The 20,994-nt window shown below is 43.8% G+C and overlaps 1 protein-coding gene across 1 annotated transcript in view; it reads right to left on the reverse strand.

The window, feature by feature from the left end:
- Nucleotides 1–737: 737 nt before the first annotated feature.
- The window catches only part of DHX8 (DEAH-box helicase 8), a 28,489-nt gene continuing 8,232 nt past the window's right edge, over nt 738–20,994 (reverse strand). The window contains exons 9-23 of the mRNA XM_082860487.1: nt 20,401–20,488; nt 18,489–18,586; nt 17,380–17,527; nt 16,181–16,362; nt 14,809–15,003; nt 14,318–14,503; nt 13,982–14,192; nt 13,254–13,435; nt 10,883–11,023; nt 7,701–7,856; nt 5,194–5,331; nt 4,579–4,707; nt 4,204–4,400; nt 3,546–3,725; nt 738–2,692 (exon numbers count right to left, since the gene is read on the reverse strand). Coding sequence (XP_082716613.1) covers nt 2,473–2,692; nt 3,546–3,725; nt 4,204–4,400; nt 4,579–4,707; nt 5,194–5,331; nt 7,701–7,856; nt 10,883–11,023; nt 13,254–13,435; nt 13,982–14,192; nt 14,318–14,503; nt 14,809–15,003; nt 16,181–16,362; nt 17,380–17,527; nt 18,489–18,586; nt 20,401–20,488 — 2,451 coding nt within the window. The 3' untranslated portion in view covers nt 738–2,472. The remainder of the gene's footprint in view (nt 2,693–3,545; nt 3,726–4,203; nt 4,401–4,578; nt 4,708–5,193; nt 5,332–7,700; nt 7,857–10,882; nt 11,024–13,253; nt 13,436–13,981; nt 14,193–14,317; nt 14,504–14,808; nt 15,004–16,180; nt 16,363–17,379; nt 17,528–18,488; nt 18,587–20,400; nt 20,489–20,994) is intronic.

Genomic DNA, 20,994 nt, shown 5'->3' on the forward strand with positions numbered 1-20,994 from the left:
AGGCTGAGACACGTGACCTCTGCCCTCTGAAATGCGCGTTAACGAGACACTCCTCACAACTCTTGTTCAAATCCTTACACTTGGAGGGCACTGCTCCGAGTGGAGACAGCTACCAGATCACAACCACGACCACTGGAGAGAATTCTCTGTCTGAAGGAGAGACAGCCAAAACCAAATCGTGCTCCAGAATGGATGAAGGTGAACCCTGGACCAAGGCATGTGACCCAGCAGGAGAGCTGACATGTAGCCCGTGGGGATGGTCCCCCGACACACAGACAAGTACAAGACTCGGCACATGTGCAGGGGCAGGAGACTCCTGAGCTAGGCTCCCACAGGGGTGGGGTAAACAGCATACTCTTAACAACCGAGAAGACTCCAACTCCCTGCGTGAGACCCACATCCTCTCCTGGGCTGTCACTCAATCTCGGGAAATACTGGTTCAAGGAAGAGAAACAGGGGCCCCACTGTGTAGGAGCAGCAGGCGAGTCCTTCCCAATCTGGCTGGGAGCCCCCTTCTCCCTCTGGGCAGGCTCAGCAATACTGCCTACATGCTGTTTCCTGGTGGACAGTCAGAAGGTCAGACCCCAGCCATGTTGTCACAGCAGAGACATGACCCCGGCTCTTCGGGGAGATGTTCAAGGAACACCCACAGAGCTGGGGTCCTTCTTTTTGCTCACCTAACCCAGAAAGATGACCAGCCTGCTGTCTCTCACCCTTGGCCTGTTAAACATCCCCTTTCAACTTCAGCTTAAAACCCAAACCTCCTTCCTTGGGGGCGATGACTTCAGAGGTGCGAATGCCGTCAGTGCTGGTCACCCAGCTGGGACAGGTGGGCTGCCAAGCCCAGAGTTTGTTCCTAAACTGGAGAGACCTGGGCTGGAATTAAGACAGGCGAGCTGGGTACTCAGCCCCTGCTTCCACTTCACTGTCCTCGGTCCGTCCCTGCACTACCTCTCCCTATAATACCTTGAAGGTCAGCACGTAAAGATCCCCTGCCCTTAACTGCTGGCCTGGGCTTCCTGAGAGGCACACTCAGAATCGTAGGCGCTCACTCAGCTCAGTAAAGGGGCGGGGACCTACAGTCAGCAGATTCTGCTGGGTTGTTTCTGAATTGTGTCTTCAGGGTGGCTGGTTTGCTGCTCAATGACAGCCCACAGTCCTTTATATCCTGATATGTCATATGGTCTCTTTCAGTGTCCAGCGTACCACTGTATAGTAGTTCTAGTATTTACATCATTACTTACTGGTGTGAGGAGGTAGGAAGCAGTGCGGACCATAACACAGGATGTCCCCAATCCCCCGGGGGCATCTCTACAAGACCAACTTCCCAAAAGTTCCACAGCCTGGCCCAGCAGCATCTGCCTGATGTTCTCCCAAGTCCAAGCCCAGAGGCTTCTCAGGAAATGTGAGGAGGGCACTTGGAGGTGGCCATTCCCCAGCAAATGCTAGGAGAAAACCACCAAGCACGAGGCCAGGAGCACAGACCCTAGGCAGCACAAATCAGGCTCTGAGAGGTGCTCTGCTGATTTTCAGTTTGGGGGGGAGGAAGGGAGGCTTTGACCAAAAAAACCCTTTGTCAGACCTCAGGAGGATAAAAATAAAACCAAAATAAACTGAAGGTTGTGTCACTACTTACATGTTTCAAAAGGAAATAGGACACGCTGCATGTTGTGAGCATGGCAGGCGGGAAAGGGAGCCAGGGAGAGCCTTCTGTATTCAATATGCGGCATCTGCAACCACTCAGGCGCCCAAAGTGGAGCGCCCGTGCAGTGGATGTGGTTAATCACGGGGCGGTCCACGCAGAGCCGGACCAGCGCCGGTGCTGAGAGATAAGACTGGAGGTCCGGCTGTGCGCCACCTCCCAGCCCAAAGAGGCCCCAGGCTCTGGTTTCAGGGGACTCTCCACTGAAGCCACAGATACTAACCCTCCCCACCCTCAGCCCAGGCCAACACTAACCTTTCAGCTACAAGAAACAGCCACAGAAAACCAATTTTGTTTCCTTAAGAAAATAAATATTTGCAGGAGGTTAAGCAAAAAGTACAGGGGCTGGACAGGGGCAGGAAGCGGGGCCAACACTTTCAGCGAGCTCTGTGGCTCCCTCCTCCAGAGTACCAGCTAGGGCATCAGGGCCCTCACTGAGTCCAGGTACCAGATGCTCATGACTCCCCTTTCCCATCCGAGGGCTGCGGAAGTTTCCCCTGTCTTGGAGATGATGCACTGTGCTCCCATGTTGGCTGTGAGCCCTGGCTGAGTGCCTTGGGGTGGTGGGGCTTGGAGGCTCTGATCAAACCAGGCGTAAATCCCTGTTTCTATTTTACCACCAGGGAAGAAATGAGAGACAAGTTTAGGAAATGCCCAGTTAAGACAGTCAGTCACTGGACAGCTGTATCCTCAGGATCAGCTTTTCATCAATAAGAGCGAGGCCAAGCCCTGGCCCACTGCTGCAGAAGAGACAAACAGACTCTTGCCTCTCAGCGCCGCCGGAAGGCTCGGGATATTCTCCAGGCGTTGGGTTCCTCATAGCGGTTGTACAAGGGTTCAAGTCGTTGCTGCTTCTTCTGCTTGCTTAGCTTGGTCGGGTCAGAGACCTTGAAGAAGGCTGGAGCAAACTCCACGAGCCACCGGGGGTCAATGGTGGTGACCTCACGCATGTACTCCTTCGTGGTCAGCACCAGCTCGTGGTACACCACCCTGAGCGGGGTACAGAGAGAGGGCTCAAGCCTCCGATACAGGCCTGGCTCCACGGCACCCTGGTCCCTGGTGGGCCTCAGCTGAGCTTGCATTTGACCCTCCTACCTCTCCTGCCTGACCCCTGAGGAGACTGCAGTCTCTGTTTATGATAGCCACACCCCAATACTGAGGAGCCTGCACACCTCTAACCACAGAGAACTGCCAGTTCCAACGATTTAAATGACACGGAGCCAATCACATCCCTTCTCTGGACCTCGGATTCCTGCTCTGTGAAATGGGTGGTTTTCTGGGCTGTATCCATAGAACTCTAGGGCCCTGAAGAGGACCTCAGAGGCTGCCACAAGGGGATGGGGAAAGCCAAGCAGGCAAGGCTCTACATCTCCAGCCCTCTTCTACCACCATGGTGGCACCGTGGTTTTTAATTGGTTTTATGTTAGGGTGGGTAAGATTCCAATTTTTTTTTTAAATACTACTTGAAAAAAAATTTTTTTTTAACCACTTCACTAGATAATCTCTAAGATCCTTCCTAGCTCTTACCCCCATGATTTTCTCTAAAAAGGGCCTCGGGACTTCCCTGGTGGTCCAGCGGTTAAGACTCTGCGCTTCCACTGCAGGGGGTGCGGGTTCAATCCCTGGTCAGGGAACTAAGATCCCACGTGCTGCACAGTGCGGCCAAAAAAATAAAACTAAAAATAAATAAATAAATAATAAATAAAAAGGGGCTGATATTGTGTCTAATTCAGGCTCCTGCTTCTCTAGAAATATGAGCAATATTGGAATAGGAAGTGCTGGGGGTGGGTGAGGATACAAACACAAAAGCCAGCAGATCCACAAGTTCTCTCTGCCCACCTACCATTCGGGCTGTCTGTTGAAGAGAGCACTGGAAGGATGGATGTAGACCACCTGCTGGTCGATCAGTGTCCGGTAACCCTCCTGTGGGTCTTTCTTGGCAGCGTTCCGGAAGAATCCACTGCAGATGGCCTTCTGCACTCGGACTGTGGACTTACCACAGGAGACCACATCCAGCTTGTGTCTAGCAGGAGAATAAATCAAGAGAGGACAAAGGTGTGAGACTATTCTGCTTTCAGAGGTTCTATCTTCTGGAATGATGGTACCCAACACATCCTTCTTAGGGTCCCCAGAGTTGGCACCAGGACCCTGCTTCCAGCCCTTCCAGGGGCAGCTCTACACAGCGGGCACGATGGATGCCATAAGAGCCAGACACTTTGCTTAGGTTGTAATTCAACCCAACTAATAATGTTGCAGACGCTTGTAAACAAAGAGCATTGTCAACAACTAATATATCATCTCCCTCTTAGGAACTTTCTGAAGTGATTCTCAGCCACATCCTTACCTGGGGAGGAGTACAACAAAGACGGAAAAGCTGGAGGAAAAGAGTTATGTGAGGAGCAAGAGGACAGGTGCCTACAGCTTCACAGGTTCGTACAGAGACAAACAGACACGGCATTCAAGGAGGTTCAACTTGAACATGAGAAGTCACCGGGTGTTACCTGTCCATTATGCCCAACATCTGCTTGCGAATGTCCTGGGCCCGGCGCAGAGAACGAGCCTGGATAAAGTTCTCATAGCACCATGGGTTGGAGAACTTATTGTTCTTCCAGGAGTTGTACACGGCCAGCAGGGTGAGGTGGTCCCCTTCGGTCTGGTGGAATTTGGCCTTCTTCTGATCTGCAAGGGCTTGTTTATCCTGCAAGCAGTGAGGAGAGGATCATTTTCCACCCCACAGCTACTAACTGAACATCCAGCAGTGCTGGGGAGCCCTCTGCGGCCCCATCAAGTGTCCACATTAAGCACTGTGGTGGCAACAGGCTGATTTCACCCAACTTCACCTGACCCCTATCTGAATGTGGGCCTGAACTCCCTACCTTGGGCCTGTAGAAGACGTTCTGCACAGACAGCATGGACACAATGGTCAGCATTTCCTCACTGCAGCCTAGATGCACAGACATGATCAGCATTTTGCACAGCATTGGCTCCAGGGGGAACTCTGCCATCTAGAGGGAGAAGAAGAAACTACAATTGCATCCCTGGGGAAGACCCATCTGGGGTTGCTAGTGTAAAAACACTGGTCAGAGTGGGTAACAGACCACAGGAGGTTTACCTAAGCACTATGGTGTGGGATGCCTGGCTCTAACAGAAGACTTTTTTATTTTTAATTTCCCAAATAAACCCAACAAAATGTATGTGACCAAGAATATAACTACCATTGGGATAGGTGGGAATTTTGCAGACATCTTTTCAAATTAAGGCTAAACTCAATAATATATCATGAGGTAAGATTAACTGAATAGAATTTCTTTTTCTGTAAAGAAGAAAGAGTTTTAAGTGACAGCAGAAAATCCAGGTTAAAAACAGGCATGTAGAATTCTACTCAAAGCTTATCCAGGGCCTCAGAGTTTAATCTTTTAAACAGAACAGAGTATGGAAGGTTAGCCAGGGAACCTTCCCCAAAACACCAGAAGTTAGGTTCTGTCCCCTACCCTGCGGCCCAGGCGAGTAAGTAGGCCCTCGTCGTCCAGGGCCCCCAACGTGTATAGCTGCTCCATGGCTGTGATCAAGGTTTCCATTGGCGGGGCATCCATAAAGTCAAAGGACAGCAGGTCATTGATGCCCATGGCCTAGAACAGAAGAGAAGAATGTGTGTGATGGGAAGGTCAGCCTCACCAGTGTTAACATGGAGGGAGACTACTTGTCACCTTCTCTCTTATATCTTCGACTGCAATTAGGAAGCCACTAGCAGGATCAGCAGGAATCTCCAGGAATGCGCCACACAAAACTCAAGACTGATAGAAAGCATATACTTTCTCAGGAAACTTTAAAAAACACTCTCTCAGAATGACAGTATGTACAGCTTGACGACAAAAAGATAAAAATTTAAAAATGGGCAAAGGTAGACATTTCTCCAAAGAAGATATAAAAATGGCCAACAAGCACATGAAAAGATGCTCAATATAACTAGTAATTAGGGAAATGCAAATCAAAACCACAATGAGATACCACTTCATACCCACTAGGATGGCTATAGCTATAATTTAAGAAAGAAAAAAAAAAGAAAGAAAATAACAAGTGTTGGCAAGATATGGAGAACTAGGAATCCTCATATGTTGCTGGTGGGAATGTAAAATGGTGCAGCTGCTGAGGAAAACAATTTGGTGATTCACCAATAACTTAAACAGAGAATTATGAAATGATCCAGGAACTCCACTTCTAGATATAGACCCAAAAGAACTGAAAGCAGGGACTCAGACAAATACTTGTACGTTAAGTTCACAGCAGCATTATTCACAATAGCTAAAAGGTAGAAACCAGCCAAACGTCCATCAATAGATGAATGGATAAACGAAACACTGTATATACATACAATGGAATATTATTCACCTTTAAAAATGAAATTTTAACACATGCTACAACATGATGAACCTTGAAAACATCATACTAAGTAAAATAAGCCAGATCAAAAGGACAAATATTTTATGATTCCATTTATCTGAGGTACCTAGAATAGGCAGATTCATGGACACAGACAGTAGAATAATGGTTACCAGGGGCAGAAGGGAGGGGAAAAGGGATAGTTTAGTTAAATGGGTACAGAGTTTCGATTTGGGATGATCAAAAAGTTCTGGAAATGGACAGTGGTGATGGCTGTGTGGCTACACAACACTGTGAATGTACTTAATGCCACTGAACTGGACATTTTAAAAAGATTACAGTGATAATGTATTGTGTATTTTATCATAATTAAAAAAGACAACAACCAGCTTGCCCTGTCTCTTGCATACATCATTTCTCCTGTGCACCTAGGAAGTGCCTTGTACCATGTTAGGTGTCAGGGATATAAAGGTGACTAAGACATGGTCCCTGCTCTCAGAGTTCACAATGGTGAGACAGGTGGTCACAAAACCACCTGCAATCTGCCTGGCACAGAGCGCGTGTTCGATACATTTGTTACCAAATCTGATGACTAAGAGAAACAAGTGAATGATGCACTATTCAGTGTGTATAAAGGGAGATGTGGCAGGACCTAAGCTTTCTGTTTCTTTCCCATAAAGTGATGGTGACCATAAACACAGCGGGTGTTCAATAAATTCTTATTGTATAAGAACTACAAGGAATTATGTTAGCAATCAGTAAGCACTGTGCCCAGTGCCCTTACCTGCATTATCTCCTTTATGTTCACAGGAGAGACTATTAACAGCCCCCGCTTTTGAGAGAATAGAGGGCAGAAGGCCGAGCAGATAAATTTGCCAAGGACACACAGCTCAGAGGAGAAGTTTGAGCCACAGATGCCTCTCTGTTCTCACTCCAGAGACTGGAGCAGGTTTTTTTTTCTGAAGCTCTGTTTTAGCCTCTCTTACAGGGAATGAATAATAAATGACAACAGAGCACTCTGCATCAGTGAAGTGCTAGGGCTCCAGCGCAGCATCAGTGTTGGGGGGTGGGGGGCGGGGGTCCCATCATCTAGGAAATTACTCATGCAGCTCCTCCTGCCAAAAGACAAGGAAGGTCCTCACAGGGGACTGAGAGAGGAAGAGCAATGATTCAGAATGAAAACCAAGTCCCCAGGGGGCCAGGCTGAAATCTGTACTAACAGTTCCCCTTTTTGGATTGGGGGTTTTGCTTCTGTTCTAAAAGAACAGAATTGGATCTGAAAGTTAAAGGGTTGAGGGAAGTGAGTTTGTCCACAGTTTGGCACTGATTCGAGTTTTCCTAATATCCTGTTTGAAAATGCTCCCAGCTAAAACCTTTTATAACCAAATACCCTGCTGGTTACGATGGCAAGAAAAAAATGTCACAGCACACATGCCAATTTAGCCCCAGCCCCGCAGCAGAGAGGCTGTTATCACAGCCGTTTGCATTCCACTCAAAGGGAATGGTTCCATGAGGTTACTGAAGTATTTAACAAGGTTCATAAAACTGAGATTCATTTACTAAGGCCATAGGATTGGACTGTTCTACCAAAGCATTCTAACAAGACAGTGATTTCTACCTTGAGTGAGAGCACTGTGCTTGCTAAGTTGGTTCTCTGGATTTCCGGCACGTTGGTGGTCAGCATTTCATCTCGGTAGGCACGTTCTGTGTACAGCCTGTAACACTTTCCTGGGCCTGTTCTCCCAGCTCTGCCAGCGCGTTGCTTTGCCTGAGCCTAGAGGAGTGGGCATATAAAAGTAACATATCTGTTAAACATTGCTTAACAGCTTTACCCAGGAAATCTGTTAAAAGAGGGGCACTCAGCAACAGGCAAAACCTAAAATGGGGTTTACTTCACTTCCTTTAGGGTCATTTCCAAGACTACCTACCAACGCTCTTATCATCCCCTCTCCAACACTCAGCATTTCAGGAAAGTTTGTTCAAGTGAGGCCAAATACAAGCAAGTGAATAGAAGAAATATGGTAAAGATCACAGAAATATACCTTCAAAATAGTGTGGCAGGGGCTTCCTTGGTGGCGCAGTGGTTAAGAATCCACCTGCCAATGCAGGGGACACGGGTTCGATCCCTGGTCTGGGAAGATCCCACATGCCGCAGAGCAACTAAGCCCGAGCGCCACAACTACTGAGCCCATGCGCCTAGAGCCTGTGCTCTGCAACAAGACAAGCCACCGCAATGAGAAGCACACGCACCACAACGAAGAGTAGCCCCCGCTCACTGCAACTAGAGAAAGCCCTCGCGCAGCAATGAAGACCCAACACAGGCAAAAAATAAAATAAAATTAAAAATATTTAAAAAAACACAAAATAGTGTGGCACATCATAAATGAGAAAGCATAAAACAAAATGACAAAACCCACCCTCCACAGTGATGACCAAATGTAAGTGAACTGAATAAATATAATGTTAATCATACCAGTGAATGAGTCTGCAGCTGTTTTAAAAATTCAGTTTAAGATGCTCAATGACAGGAGGAAATGTTCACTCATAGAGGTGAAAAAGCAAGTTGCCAAACAATATAATACTAATTTTATTTATTTTTTAATCTTAATGCAAATATACAAACTACCAGAAGTAAAAAACTAGGGAAAAAATACCTTAAAATGTTAACTGTGGCTAATTCTAATGGTAGGCTTGTAGATGAGTTCTATTTTCTTCATCAAATATCCAACAATGAACATATATCACCTTAATAATCAGGAAAATTAAATACTTAATTAAAAACCGCATACTTACTACACTACTAGAATTGCAACCTGAAACAAACATGAAAAAAGATGGGCAAGAAAAACATCAAAATGATGACAGTGATTGGTGGTAGTAGGACTATGGGTAACTTCCAAAATAATGTAATGTAATCTCGCCCTGGGAGAAGGGCGCTAATTTTTGAAATTAAAAAAAAAAATGTAGGGCTTCCCTGGTGGCGCAGTGGTTGAGAGTCCGCCTGCCGATGCAGGGGACACGGGTTCGTGCCCCGGTCCGGGAAGATCCCACATGCCATGGAGCGGCTGGGCCCGTGAGCCATGGCCGCTGAGCCTGCGCGTCCGGAGCCTGTGCTCTGCAATGGGAGAGGCCACGACAGTGAGAGGCCCACGTACCAAAAAAAAAAAAAAAAAGTAGGTTAGCCCTAAGTTGCTAGGAAACAGTGAATAGCAATCTGAAGAGGGCTGTTTTCTGACAAAACCACCTGTCTTATAAATAGTATCAGGACTTAGAAATTCCTATGCCAGCTCCAAACCAAAGGATGGAACATGAAAGGTCACTACCCACGCAAAGGCAGGCAGCAATCACACACCGTGGCAGACTCCACAGCATTCTACAGGTGTCTCTCCAAATCAGGGAGAGCAGATAATAATAAATAATTTCTCCATCACTGCAAGTTGCACGTATCACCCCCAGGAGAACTGTACAGAGTACACATGCTGGGGCCAGACTGCCCTGGTTTAAATCCTGGCTCCACCAGCTGTGTAACAGGAAAGTCACATAACCCCTCTGGTTGTCGGTCTCATTTGTGAAATGAGGATAATAATAACATCTACAACAAAGGATCAACTGAGAATACAATGAGCTCATGTACGTGAAAGTAGCTGGGACAGTGCCTGGCACTTAGGAAGTACCCTGCAAGTCTTAGCTATTATTACTAAAGTTTCAAAATGAAAACAGCTTTACGGTATTATAAATTATGAAAGTAATACATACCTCTTACAGAATATTAAGATAATATATATAAAATAGATAACTAGTAAGAACCTGCTGTATAGCACAGGGAACTCTTCTTCACTTTGCTGTACACTAGAAACTAACACAACATTGTAAAACAACTATACCCCTATAAAAAAAATTTTTTTAAAAAAGGACAATATATAAGAGTACAGGGAAGAAAATGTGCTTTACCCATCAGCACAGTAACCAGCAGTACCACCAAGAAATAACCCTGGCTAACATTTCGCCAACATGCTTTCAGTTGCAGGCACGTTTACATACACTGTGCACAAGCACACACATTTTTAAACAAAAATTGGATTATACTACTCATGCTATTTTGTAGCTCACTTTTTTCAAACGCTATATCAGAGTTATGCTTATGCCATTAAATATAGATACACACCACGTTAATGTCACATAACATTCTATGGAATGAATTTACCATATTTTATTAAACTACTTCCCTTTTGGAGCTCATTTAGAATTTTTCCAGGTTCCCTCCAATATAAACAATGCTTCAGTGAACATCCTTGTCCATTACCTTTGGATATGTGTTCAATCATTTCTAACTTTCAGATATACTTCTAGAAGCAGAACTGTTAGGTTAAAGAAATGAACTTTTACATTTCGGATACATTGTGGCCAAACTGCCTTCAAAAGGGATGATCAGGCTATTCATTTTTAAATATAATTTAGGTAGGAGATTATTCCATAATTACCAAAGAAACATATTATCATCTCATGAATTATTACTATCTCAGATATCTGTGGCTAAGTGCAATACTTTAAAATATATGTTCTTACCACTTATATTAGATCATCTAGGGTGCTAGGATTCAATTTCTTTTTTTTTTTAAGTTCCAGTTTTATGGGGCTTTTTAATGTTGACACACAATTCTGGAGATTAAAAACAAACAACACAAAATCTCCCTTATCTCAAGAAAGCAGCCAGCATCTTAAAACAATAAAATTCAAAATACAAAACCATAAAGAATTTCAGAAAAGCCCTAACCAGGATTTTCAGAAAAGCTGCCATACCTGAGAAATAGGAGTTACCACGAGCTGGTCGATCCCGGTCTTAGAATTGTAAACTTTCTGCTTCACGAATCCAGGGTCCACCACATAGTAAATGCCGTCAATAGTCAGTGATGTCTCTGCAATGTTGGTGGCAATCACGACCTGCAGGCAAGAAGGACACAGCTGGATTGAGCCGCCCAGGCTCAGCCCAGAGGTGTGAGAGGAGACTTCTGAACTCAGACACCTTCCCAAAGGGATTGTGTGGCTCTCCCTCTCTCTAGATGATTAGAGAGCACTTAACCTCAGTTTGGCCTCAAATGGGCAGAAGGGGAGGTGCCTTCCTCTTAAGGGCTAGGTTGAGGAGGGAGCGGCACCTGAGAGAAGTGGAGTAGGAAAAAGCAGTGGCCAACCAAAGCCAATTTCATTTGGTGCAAATGGTTACATATCTCATTTTCTAGATCCAACGTTGATTACTACAATTTTAATTTTCTAGCACGCTGGGAAGGCAGAGATTTCCTGGCATCACATGTGCCAGTGCAAAATGAGATTTTTCTTCCCCCACGGGGACATCTGGACTACAAAATGGGCTGTTTGTGTATGTGGAACAAGAGGGAGATTTTTTTTCTGATCATGAAATGAACTATAAGGCAGCAGAGGAATTTCACAGTTTGTGTGTATGCAGCAGTATATGTGATCTAGAAGATTATTGGTCTCAGTATGGCACTGCCACTGTTCTTCCACCCAGAGGTTCAGATAATAAAACACAAATGCTCAGAAAAATCATTGTTAGGAGGCACCAAAACATCTCACCCCATGCCAGCATCTTACCGGCCCTGAAACGCTTCTACCTGCAGAGAGCTGCAGAAGCCCTCCCGGAGAGAAGTGTCATCACCAGGAACAGAACAGAGGAGGAATCACTGTCTTCCCACCAAACCTGCTCCTCCTCGTTTCCCTCCCCAGCACCATCTTCCATCCAGCTGCCCAAGCCAGAAACTGGTAGTCATTCCTGACTTCTCCCCTCTGCCCTTCCCTAAACCTCCAGGCATCCACTATGTCTTGACCATTCTAACTCTTTAATGTTATTCAAATCCTTCTATCTTCCAGATGGTTACTAGATTCATTGTGGTGGTCATTTCACAATATATGCAAATGTCAAATCACTTTGTAGTGCCCCTGAAACTAACATAATGTTGTACATGAACTACATTTCAATTAAAAAAGAAAATCCATCTGTCTTCCATTCCTAGGTATATACTCAAGAGAAATGAAAACACATGTCCACACTAAAACTTGTAAACAAATGTTCATACCAGCATTATTCATAATAGCTAAAATGTGGAAACAATCCAAATGTCCATCAACTGATGAATGAATAAACAAAATGTGGTACACTCTGTTCTACAACAGAATATTATTCAGCAATAAAAAGAAATGAAGTGTTTATACATGCTACAAGTAAAAGAAGCTAGTCCGCAAGGACCACATATTATGTGATTCCATTTATATGAAATGATGAAATGTCCAGAACAGGTGAATCCGGAGACAGAAAGTGGATTAGTGGTTCCCAGGGGCTGAGCAGAGGGCTGGATGGGGGATGACTGCTAAAGCGTGCAGGGTTTCTTTGAGGGGTGATGAAATTGTTCTAAAAATTAACAGTAGTGATAAATGGTGATTGGTTAATGATTAATAATGGTAATTAATGGCTGCACAATCCTGTGAATATACTAAAAAAATTCTGTGACCATACTAAAGTGTACTGAATTGTATGCTTTAAAGGGACAATTGTACGGTATGTAAATTATATCTCAGTAAAACTATTATTTTAAAATCCATCTGTCCCCTTTCCCACTGCCTCAATACACACACTCAGTCAATTCCAGCTGCTGGAACTACACAGCTCCCTGAAATGGCCACTCTCTCTCACCCCTCGGCTATCACAGCCTGTTCTGTCTACGCAGAATGCATGTTCTCCTGCCTTTCTCGTCTAGATGAACATCCACGTGTTCTTCAGGACTAGCTTAGATCCTCACTTCCTGTAAGAACACTGAGTTGGGTGCTCCCCCACTGGGCATCCAGCACACCAGCAGCACGTTCACACTTATATGTTAAAGGCCTGTCTACCGGTGGATGTCCCACAGCAGATAGAAGCCTGTCCTCAGACTGCAGCCCTGGTGTCTACCCCAAAGCCTGGTAGATGCTCAAAAAAATATCTGTCGAATGAAGGAAAAGAGAGGAAGAAGAGCAGGATCACATACAAGACCCTCATTCCTTAACAAACTGGCTGGACCACTTTCTAAAACATAATAAACAAGACTCACATACACCTTAAGCAATCCCCGTTAGGGCCAGCTGCATACAGCACATGGTTTCAGAGCACAAGAGCCTGTGTTACCTTTCTGCTGCCAGGTGGAGCTGGGTCGAAGATTCGGGTCTGCATCTCACTGGGAAGAGCAGAGTACACTGGAAGGATAATCAACTCTGGAACATCGGGTCCCAGGGATTTCATTCTTTCGTACAGGATCTCACAAGCAGTATCGATCTCTTCCTGACCAGTCAGGAAGACCAGGATATCACCTAAGAGGAGAACAGAAGCATTGACTTTCTGTGTGTGTGCCCTATACAAAGGCCACAGTGACATTCACCAAACTCCAAACGATGGAAAACACACTCATATTCTGACCTCTAACAAATCAAGAGGTTTTCATCTATCCATGTTTATTCATTTGTTTGTTTTTGGTTTTTTTAATTTTTTAAAATTTGTGTCTATATTTAAATAGATGCATTTAAACCCTACACACCATTATTTATATTTTCATCACCACCATTTCAAACATACAAGCCTGAGACTTACAGACAGACCAACATTTAAAAGGCATTTTTTTAAACGTCTAAACTACAGGATGGTTTTTTTTGGTTTTTTTGTTTGTTTTGGCCGTATCACGAGGCTTCCAGGATCTGAGTTCCCTGGCTAAGGATTGAACCCGGGCCCCCGGCAGTGGAAGCGTGGAGTCCTAACCACTGGACTGCCAGGGAAGTCCCTGAAAGGCATTTTTTAAAAGATGAGCAAAAATACCTACATTAGGACTTGGTCTAAGAGGAAAAAATGCTCTTCCCCCCTACCTGGTGGCTCTGTTAAGTGGATCTGCATGACAGTGATCAAGCTGGCATCCAGATAATCGGTTTCAGGTTCCTTTGTATACAATATTTCTACTGGGTATGTTCGACCTGGGATGGTGAAGATGGGAGCCTCATAGAAGTACTGAGAAAACTTCACCGCATCCAAGGTGGCTGAGGTGACAATCAGCTTCATGTCCTGCCGTTTCTGAACCGTCTAAAGGGAAATGCAATGTAGCTGACGAAAAAGGACTGCCCAAAGAGGCACAGGTACTCAAATCCAATTCCCAGAATTCAGTTCCCAACAGGTAGAATAAAGGTTACCGAAGAGCACCTAGTTACCTTTTTCAACAATCCAAAGAGCACATCAGTGTGAATTGTTCTCTCGTGCGCCTCGTCCAACATGATGATTGCATACTGAGTGAGGTCGGGGTCAATCAGGCACTCTCGGAGCAACATCCCGTCCGTCATGTACTTGATAACTGTTTCGGGGCTGGTGCAGTCCTCAAATCGAATGGTGTAGCCCACCTAAAGCAGAACAGAAGCTGAAAACCTTAAGACACAAACCTCTCCTTTTTGCAATCTCCAGGCAAGATTTTAGCCCAGGCTATTACCCATAATCTTAACAGACAGAATTTGACCAAGATGTACAATGATTTCCTCAAAGTAAAATCTGCCTTGGACTTGATCCTGAACAGATCAGTGATGACCATGAGAACCCTCTCTCTCAGGAGAAACCTGAAAAAGGTAGAATTGCTCCCATTTTAGAGACAGAGATCTGGGCCTTTACACTTTCTTCAGGCATTTTCGGCATAGCTTCGCCAACCACTTACCTCTTGGCCTAAGCAACAACCAAACTCCTCTGACACTCTTTTGGCCACTGACATGGCCGCAACTCTTCTGGGCTGGGTACACCCAATCTTGCCCCTGGAAGTGTAGCCCGCCTCTGCCAGGTACTGGGTGATCTGCGTTGTCTTCCCAGACCCTGTCTCTCCGATAACAATCAGAATCTGATTGTCATGGACAGCCTGAAGACAGCCAAACATAAACACGGTCATTAAAATCTGCCACACATTTTGGAGTAAAGCAACTGATTAGGCTCTAACACTAAAGGAGAAGAAGGGGAAACAGTAGTATACACACGAAAGATGATAATCGGAGCTTAAATTATTTTCAATGACGCATAGAAACAAATGCTAACAGTGATTTTCTATGAGCAATGCTCTTTCTTATTTTAATCGCATGTATGACAAATTAAAAACTTTAAACTTTATGAGAATTTTCTTTTTAACTGACTCAAATTTTTTTTAATTTATTGGTTTCCTTAAGTTCATAAAAACACAAAGATGATGCTAAAAGCATAACTATCCAGATAGACCTAATATTTTATATACGTACATGTATTTTTTAAGTGTTACACAAACATGGTTAAAGAATTCAGTAGTAAATAAAAAAGTTAAATACAATGTTCCTTTCTACTGCCATTCCCAAATCTATAAAGTCACTTTACCCCCTAAAGTCACCTGATTTCTACACTATTTATAACAGCAAAGGACATCTATCAACCTATACATGTCTATTAACACAGGACTAGTTAAATAAGTCAGAGCACATCCACATAACAAAGCACCTTAAAAAAAAAGGGAACAATGCTGCGCTATATCACTAAGGGGAAAAAACTAAACACAGAGCAGTACATATAATACGCTGTCATTTAGAAACACATACAGGTCATATAAAACATATAATATCTGTGTTTTCACATATATTTGTACTTCATTGTATATGTATAAGATGTCATTGAAAGGATTCCCTGGAAACTAGTGAACTCAGTTGCCTCAGGAAGGTTTAGTGGTCTTAAATCAGATCTCCAGAAAATGGAAATAAGTATCTGAAGCAAAGATTTGCCTCAATGTCAAGTCAAGCATCCCGATTATGCTTATTGTCCAGAGCTATTTGTCTGTGCAACACAATACTCTGTCCACTTGCTCTAGGGATCCCTAGTTCAAACAGATTTATTTCCTCATAGGAAAAAAAAAAATGTGTGGACTAATATATACATATTTTTTAAGTACTTGGAAATGCTTTTTTCCTATCACCTTCGGAAAAGCCACTTCAAATGTGCTAATTTCAATTAAAACATGTCATCCTCTTTTTAGAAAACACCCTGACTTCCCCACCAACACATCATAAAGGGCTTCTCACCTGGACCAGCTGCTCCTTCAGTTTGTAGATGGGCAGGCTCTCTCTCTGTTCAATGATTGACATCTGGGTCTTTTTTCCATAAGAAGCTTTGTTGCCCCCAAAGGCATGCTTCTTCCACTCGGGAATGTCATTGGGCATCATCCCAATACCCCTCATGTTGGCAGCAATCTGCCTGCCTTCCGCTGCAAAGGAAAACAGGCGACTTAGTATCATCCTCATGCTACCTCGCTGCCCTCTCCCCCCACACTCAACAAATCACATTTCTCCAGTACATCCCTCCTCTCTGCTATCTCTGTCTTGAAGCCACCATCTCTCTCCTCTGAACTATTATAAAAGCCTCCTAATTCACCACATGCGTCTACTCTTGCCCCATCCAATCCATTTTGTAGGGCACCCTCAATAATCCTTTGGAAATGCAACTCTGATCTTGCCACTTCCCTGCGTAGAACTTTGCACCATTTCCCCGTGAACTTTAGGATTGAGCCCTAATTCCTAATGCCATCTCCAAATTCCTGGCAGCCACAACTCACCCCCCACCTCTCTGCCCATCATTCTCTCTATTCCAGCTACACAGTTCTTTCCCACATCACAGCCTCAGCACAGGCTATTCCTCAGCCTGGAACATATTCCCCAATCCCCACGCCAGCCCCTTTGACAGACTAAGTCCTATTTATCCTTCGGGTCTCCACCTTCCCAGGGAAATGACCCACCACAGCCAACTATACTACCTGTACTTCTTATCTATGTAGCACTCATCGTGATTTGGTCAGTAATTTGGTAGTATTTGGTTAATATCCATTTTCCCCACTAAAATGTGAGCCTCAGAGAGCAGGGATCCTGTCTGCTTCCTTCACAGTTGTATACCCAGGTACCTAACACAAACAGTAAGTATTTGTTATGACTGTATCCAGCAGTCAGTTAATATTTACTACACAAAGATTTATATGAAAAGAGAAGTTTCAAAGCTGTATTATCTTTGGAATAAAAGTTTTTAAGTTACTCAGAAGAAAACAGCCAGTCTAATGATTTGACCACGGTTACGAAAACATTTAAAAAACAAACCAAAAACGTGCTCTAACTGAAGGGAAAAACTAAATCACCAAAGCCAAGGCTAAATCTTTAGTTATGTACTGGCAGTGCCTTCTCCCTGTGTATGTGAAAGTTCAGATTTTTTTTTTTTGAAAAGTCCAGAGTCCTACCATCAGGCAGAGGATCAACCCAATGTTTGTTGAGTCCCATGGGAATAGAATCCATCTCTGCTTCCCGCTGGGCCTGCTTGAGTTCCCGCCTTTCTTTGGCGAGGGCACTCTGCATCATTGCTGCTTGGGAGAGGGAACCATCCGGGTTCTAGTGCAACAGAGGACAAAGCAACATCAGAATGGGATCTCAGCATGCATTAAATATCCAGGAAATAAAATTCAGATGTTAAGCCACTCAAATCTAAAAAGAGGCCCACCCAGAAGAAAGTTCATATTAACACACCAGATTGCATGAAAGAAATGGATAAACTGTACTATATTCAGAGAAAATGAACAAGGACAATGATAAATCACTGAAGAAATTAGGGATTTGGGGCTTGAAGATGGGAACCCCAAGAGAATGGACATGTAAGAAATGGATAAGAATTCTTCTGTATGGTCCTGAGAACTAAAATTGAGACCAGTGAGATGCCTCAATAAAACATATTCAGGTCTACCTAAAGAAGAACTATTGATCAGATCCATCTGGGGATGGAATGGGTCTCCTCAAGGGCTGGTGAATTCACCAACATTTTCAAGCAGACATGAGAAGACCACGTGGGAGGAACACTGAAGAAGGATACATGGGCGGATTACAAGCATCAGCTGGGCTGGGAGATCTTTAAGATACCCTTTTCCAAACCTAAAATTTTATCATAATTATTCAGTGAATTCTTCTCCTCACACTGCATGTCACAAGCTTTCTACTGGGGGGCCCAATTGCTCAAGTGAACCCTTCAAAATTGCCCTTGAATCTGCAAGGTAATGACTCAAGCCCTAAAGCCTGGGCAAAGGCAGTGATGGTAGATCCAGCATTCATATTTACCTCTGCTTCCTCCCAAAACACACTAAAATGAGAGTATAAGAATTTAAAAGGCAAAAACAACAAAGCCAAGTCAATCTTCCTCTAAAACAAAAATATTCTGGACCCCGACCAACAGTCACTACTACCTCCCGAGGCCTGAATTCTGCTTACTCAGATCTAGTAACCTGCTCTGAAAAACTGAATTGCCACTTTAGGAAAAGAAGTTCACTTGACACGTCCAGGTTAGAGTCTCAGTGTTTCTCACCTTAACAATTTTGATAGGGCTCATGTCCATGCTTTGCTTGGTGTGCCCTCTCAGGAATGGAGGCTCTTCCTCAACCAGTTCAATCTCAAGGTCCTCATCTAAAAGTCCCCCAAAAGAAGAATCAGCCAAAAAAAAAGAGAGAAATGACTCATCGTTTTCACCAAAACAATACATTTCCACAAGCATCAGCAATCTTTATCAAAGATAGCTCCCAAGGTCAAAACTGTAATGCAGGTGTCTGCTTCCCCCTCCACCAGCCATTTCTAGGGCATCTGTGCCCCAGCCCAAGAACTGATCAGAGCTTTCTTCAAAAGAAGTTAAGCCTGTGGAAAAACGCTGTCTGACACTCTAAATGGCACTAAGGCATTTGCCATCCAACTTCATATGGAATAACTCCTAACCCACAATAGATTAGGGAGAAAAATTTTAGTTGGACAAATGGACAATACCAAATGCTGACAAGGATGTGGAGTAACAGAGACTCACTTACACTTATGGTAGAAGTGTAACTTGGTACAAAAACTTTAGAAAACAATGTGGACTCCCTGGTAAAGTTGAATACACACATTTCCTACCACCCAGAAATTCTCCTCCTACATGTTTAGGAAAAAGAGACGGTCTTGCATATGTGAATTAAGAGACAAACACAGGAACTTCATAATAGAACTATTCATAAAGGTAAACAAAAAAACCGAGAAGACAGCCTATATGCCCATCAAAAAGTAAAATGAGTAAATAATGGTAAATTTATATACAGAAAAACTCTACAGCAATGAAAACGAGTGAAAAATAACTATAAAAATCAACATAGAGGGACTTCCCTGGTGGCACAGTGGTTAAGAATCCGCCAGCCAATGCAAGGGACACAGGTTCAAGCCCTGGTCCAGGAAGATCCCACATGCCACGGAGCAACTAAGTCTGTGTGCCACAACTACTGAGCCTGTGCTCTAGAACCCGTGAGTCACAACTACTGAGCCCGCATGCCACAACTACTGAAGCCCACACGCCTAGAGCCCATGCTCCACAACAAGAGAAGCCACCACAATGAGAAGCCTGCGCACTGCAACGAAGAGTAGCCCCCACTTGCCACAACTAGAGAAAGCCCGTGCGCAGCAACAAAGACCCAACACAGCCAAAAATAAATAAATAAATTTTTAAAAAATCAACATAGATAAATATGGAAAGAATGACGGTGACTCAAAAAAAAAAAAAAAGAAGTTCAAAAACAGACAAACTGAACAATACAATGTTTAGGGATAGATATATAGTAGATAGTAAAATGCTAAAGGAAAATAGGAAATAATTAACGCAAAATTTAGAATGGTGGTTGCCCAAAGGAGGAAGGAGGAAGATCTAATCAGAGTGGCATGTATGGGTTTCAAAGGTATTGGTAGGTAAAGTTCTACTTAACTGGGTGGTAGGTACACAGATGATCATTTGTTATTGTTATATAAACTATATAACTATATACGCAGATGTTCATTTGTTATTGTTATATAAACTATACACACTTTATTAAGGAATTTATTTCACCATTTTAAAAAATTGCCTACGGGCTAAGTCAAAAATTATTCCAGGGCAACTCAGAGGTAATCTAGGCAGATCCAGGGTTTACAGAACAATTACTAAAAATGTGAGATCAAATTCACTCCGCAAAATACAATTATGACTTTTTATATCCTAAAAACTGATTATAAGCAACAAATGTAACAATATATACACATTTATCAGAAAAATGAAGTTTTTTGCTTCCATCGTAAGGAGACCCTTTTCCTTTGAGAGATGAGTGGTGAGACCCAAGGAACAAATGAGTTTAAGCACTGGGTTAAACTACAAATAAACCCTATCCACCGCTCAACTTGCCAACTGTCCTCCCAACCCATCATCCTGCTCCATCTAAGTGGTTGGTTACCTTCTTCATCATCCACTTTAGGGAGAATGCCAGTCTCTTCATCAAAGTCTGGAAACTCTTCTTTGGAAAGGACATTGGCAGCAATCATCTAGCCAAAGGATAAAAGGAAGCATTTGTCACCTGCTAGATCAAAACTCTTCTTTGGTAGGAGAGTTAATACAGAGATTTCACGTAGGAAACCAAGGTTTTTTCCTCTGCTGATCCAGGACTGCAGGGCCTTGAACACCATATATCCCATCCCTAGGGGGGCACGACAACATGCCCCCAAAAGCACAGCTCAACGGTCTCATCCCCAGGGTGTTATCTGCTCCCTCCCTTGACTCCACAGCATTCTGCACACCCCTTATTATGTAATATGTAAGTCTTCCCAGTTATTTGTTTCAATCTATCTCCTCCCCTGGAGGAGAGATCCTCAAGGGTAGGAACCACGATAGGTCCTCATAGCCCTAGCATCTGCACAGTGGCCTGGCCAACAGCGCTTTTATGTTTACTGACTAATGATGAAAACAAGAATGAACATTTATATAACACATAACACAGGAAGGCACTAACCTAAGAGCTTCACTTCTACTAACTCGTTTAATCCCCACAATG

This window comes from Leucopleurus acutus (genome assembly GCF_964270905.1).
Source record: "Leucopleurus acutus genome assembly, chromosome: 19".
Taxonomy (NCBI): Eukaryota; Metazoa; Chordata; class Mammalia; order Artiodactyla; family Delphinidae; genus Leucopleurus; species Leucopleurus acutus.